Source organism: Perkinsus marinus (assembly GCF_000006405.1).
Source record: "Perkinsus marinus ATCC 50983 genomic scaffold scf_1104296931192, whole genome shotgun sequence".
Classification (NCBI taxonomy): Eukaryota; Perkinsozoa; order Perkinsida; family Perkinsidae; genus Perkinsus; species Perkinsus marinus.
The window spans coordinates 1-2,865 of NW_003215862.1; the positions used below are offsets into that span (position 1 = coordinate 1).

At 42.5% G+C, this 2,865-nt stretch overlaps 1 protein-coding gene across 1 annotated transcript in view; it reads left to right on the top strand.

Moving 5' to 3' along the window:
* Nucleotides 1-633: 633 nt before the first annotated feature.
* Nucleotides 634-2,865, top strand: part of Pmar_PMAR018649 (hypothetical protein) — a gene marked incomplete at both ends in the record, with an annotated part of 5,039 nt that continues 2,807 nt past the window's right edge. The window contains 7 exons of the mRNA XM_002786780.1: nucleotides 634-708; nucleotides 789-1,023; nucleotides 1,074-1,217; nucleotides 1,271-1,393; nucleotides 1,677-1,799; nucleotides 2,421-2,545; nucleotides 2,591-2,606. Coding sequence (XP_002786826.1) covers nucleotides 634-708; nucleotides 789-1,023; nucleotides 1,074-1,217; nucleotides 1,271-1,393; nucleotides 1,677-1,799; nucleotides 2,421-2,545; nucleotides 2,591-2,606 — 841 coding nt within the window. The remainder of the gene's footprint in view (nucleotides 709-788; nucleotides 1,024-1,073; nucleotides 1,218-1,270; nucleotides 1,394-1,676; nucleotides 1,800-2,420; nucleotides 2,546-2,590; nucleotides 2,607-2,865) is intronic.

Sequence of the window (2,865 nt, forward strand, 5' to 3'; positions counted from 1 at the left end):
TTGTTGAATGCAATTGCATAGTTTGATCGTAATAGGAATTAACAACTACAGCAGAGGATGAGAAATTTATGTGCATGTTGGTATCTGCTGCTGTAGGGTGATACACTGGAGTTTCACGACCCGTTTTACGTGAAGTGGCGTAAAACTCGGTGAAAAACGCGGTGATACGCAGTAGTCGTAGAGTATGTTTTTCACTAGTGTTTTTCATATCACTAGGGCAAAAGTCTACTGTTGAACCATTCTCTGGTTGTAAAGTTGAGCTTTGACAGTATGGCAAATATTTGCTCATGATGACAAAATAAAATTCTGAGAAAATTCTCATTGATCTCTGTACATTTCTACCCCGCATGGAAACTTCCAGCGGTGAGGAGGCTCTTGAGATCAGCTGAAAAAAGCGAACATATATTACTACCGTGTCGTATTATCATTTCGTTATGGTGTTGCTAGTGCCGAAGTAGGTCCCTGAATATGAAACAGTGGTTCGCCCATATCGCCATGATTATAAGCATCCGTCGAATCCTAACGAGGTATGTCAAAGGAATGCACGTGGCGAATGATATGAGGGATGGGTTGGTGTAGGTGATGAAGAGCGCTTCGCATTATAGTAAGAAAATGTTTAAAGAATCTAAGAAAATGGGAAATGCTATGATGGGACAAGTATTGAAAAACGCGAGTAAGAGTCAGAAAACGCTCCAAAAGGCGACTAAGGTGAGAAGGTCATCTAGAGGTTGATACCACTCCTCGTTGAACATTTGTTTCCATCGATGATGTGGCTGTATGTGGCTTAGTCGGTGATGAATCCCCAAGCAGCGGGGGCCTCTTCCCATCGAAGGAGTAGTCATCATCCTAAGGAAGAGGAGGGTCCTGGCAGTAGAAAGGAGTCGGTGGTTGATGATGAGGAATCTTCATCGACCCCACCGACCTTATCGAAGGAGGGCACGGCAGTTGGTCCGACTACTACAGCGGACGCTGATGATGAGATTATAGTGGTACAGGAGGGGACGTCACCTGATGATGAACAATGTAGTAAAGGGCGGAGCGAAGCGATTCATGTTTTTTTTGGGAATTTTTAGTGGTGCGAGGAGTGTCGAGCTTCAGTGATGCTTCTTCTGAGGGGGAGAGGAGGCGACGGAACTCGTCATCGGGAGAGTCCTTTCAAGACGCGTGTAGTGACCATGATGGAACTGGTGATGAAGGCGAGGACGATGCTGAAAATGGTAGCGCTGGGATTTGAACCTGCGACCTGCGCCCATCTCGGCAGTCGTTTTAGAGAGAGAGGCTAATGAACGGTATGCGTCGTATGATGATCGTGCCGGTGGAGTGAATGCATCGAAGAGGCAATCGGAAGATGTTGAAGGGTTTGCTTTATGGAGTGATGAGGGCGAGATGAAGGGTAGGGAAAATGTGTGTCTGGGTTTGGCAACTGAGCTCGAGAATTTTCATCAAGTTAACAGTTGAACGAATATTCAACAAATGCGCCTATTCTCTACGTTATGAAAATTTACACACGATTCTACTGCAGAAGTGCCAAGGAGAATTTTCCAACTTTTTCTGGCAATTTCTTCATTGTCAGCAGTGCGTGTAGTTGACCATGTGCATATTTTTCTCGGAAAAAAATCTCGCAAAAATGATCGATTTCGTAGCAGCGACTGAGTTCGATTCCGGTTCATGTTCAGGTGCAGACTCGATAAAAATGTCAGAATTGCGGATTCTCGATAAAGTCTGTGAAGTGCGATTCAACCACTACCATATTAACGAACTAGTAGTGGAGATAGCAGAGGAAGGCCCTGAGGATTCTGGTGGGCTCAAGGGGCTCATCACACTTTCGAGCAGTGTGTTGGTTGAGCATGTTCTGGGAAAAAATCGTACCGTGCCTCCCAGCCTGCCCAACACGTCGGTGTAACGCCCTAAATTCATTGCTACCACGAAAAATACTAAGTTTTCCCATTATCGTTTCATATGCTATTCACAAAGGAAAAAGTAGAGTATTTTTTTTCGAGCAGATGGTAATGATAATTGATATTTCAAAGCTTATTTATTTGTTGTTAAGAAAATTCTGAATTTTTTCTTCAACTGTTTTCAATTTCAAATAGATTTTTATGTTTTTCGAATATCTGTCTTCGCGCTCGTAGTGGCGAACAAGCTTTCAAAATAGGAGTTTTTGAATTTATAATTTTTTGGGGGGGAGGGGAAATCGGACGGCTAATGTGTCTGTTACTATCATTGAAGTTTCACCCTAGTGATATGAAAAACACTAGTGAAAAACATATTTCACGACGAATGCACATCGCGAATATCGGGGTTGCACGTAAAACGGGTGAAACTTCATTGAATTTGGACTGATAAAATAGTAAAGTAAAAATACTTTGAATTTTCACTTCTGAGAAAACAGTGGAGGTTTTTGTTGCTCTATATTGTAGATGACATAACGACACGGTTCATCTTTCGTGAGTACGACCAGACATCGCAGAATGAGAACGCCTATGGGAGGCCCCAGTTGGTGATGGTGGCATGCTTCGCTAGCCAGTCCGAGAAGTTTATACAGGTAAAATTAAATGTAGCTGTTTTGCATTCACATGGTTTTGATCAGATTGCTAAGGGTCTCTGTAGTCGAGTATTATGTCCATTTGAGGCGGTAGCATCTACTAGCATCATCACTACTGGGCAGGTAATGTGAAGTGAGGGGAAGGACAATTTTGGTCGGGGTTTTCGTAGGGTAGCGTTGATATGTTATTAGTATTAGGAGAGGCGGTTGATAAATATGCACATGTGAAAATTCTGAGGAAATTTTGGATTTTTTTTTCTGATTTTTGTACATTTCTACTCCAATTCGTGTGTAAACTTTTATTACTAATGAGGAAATTT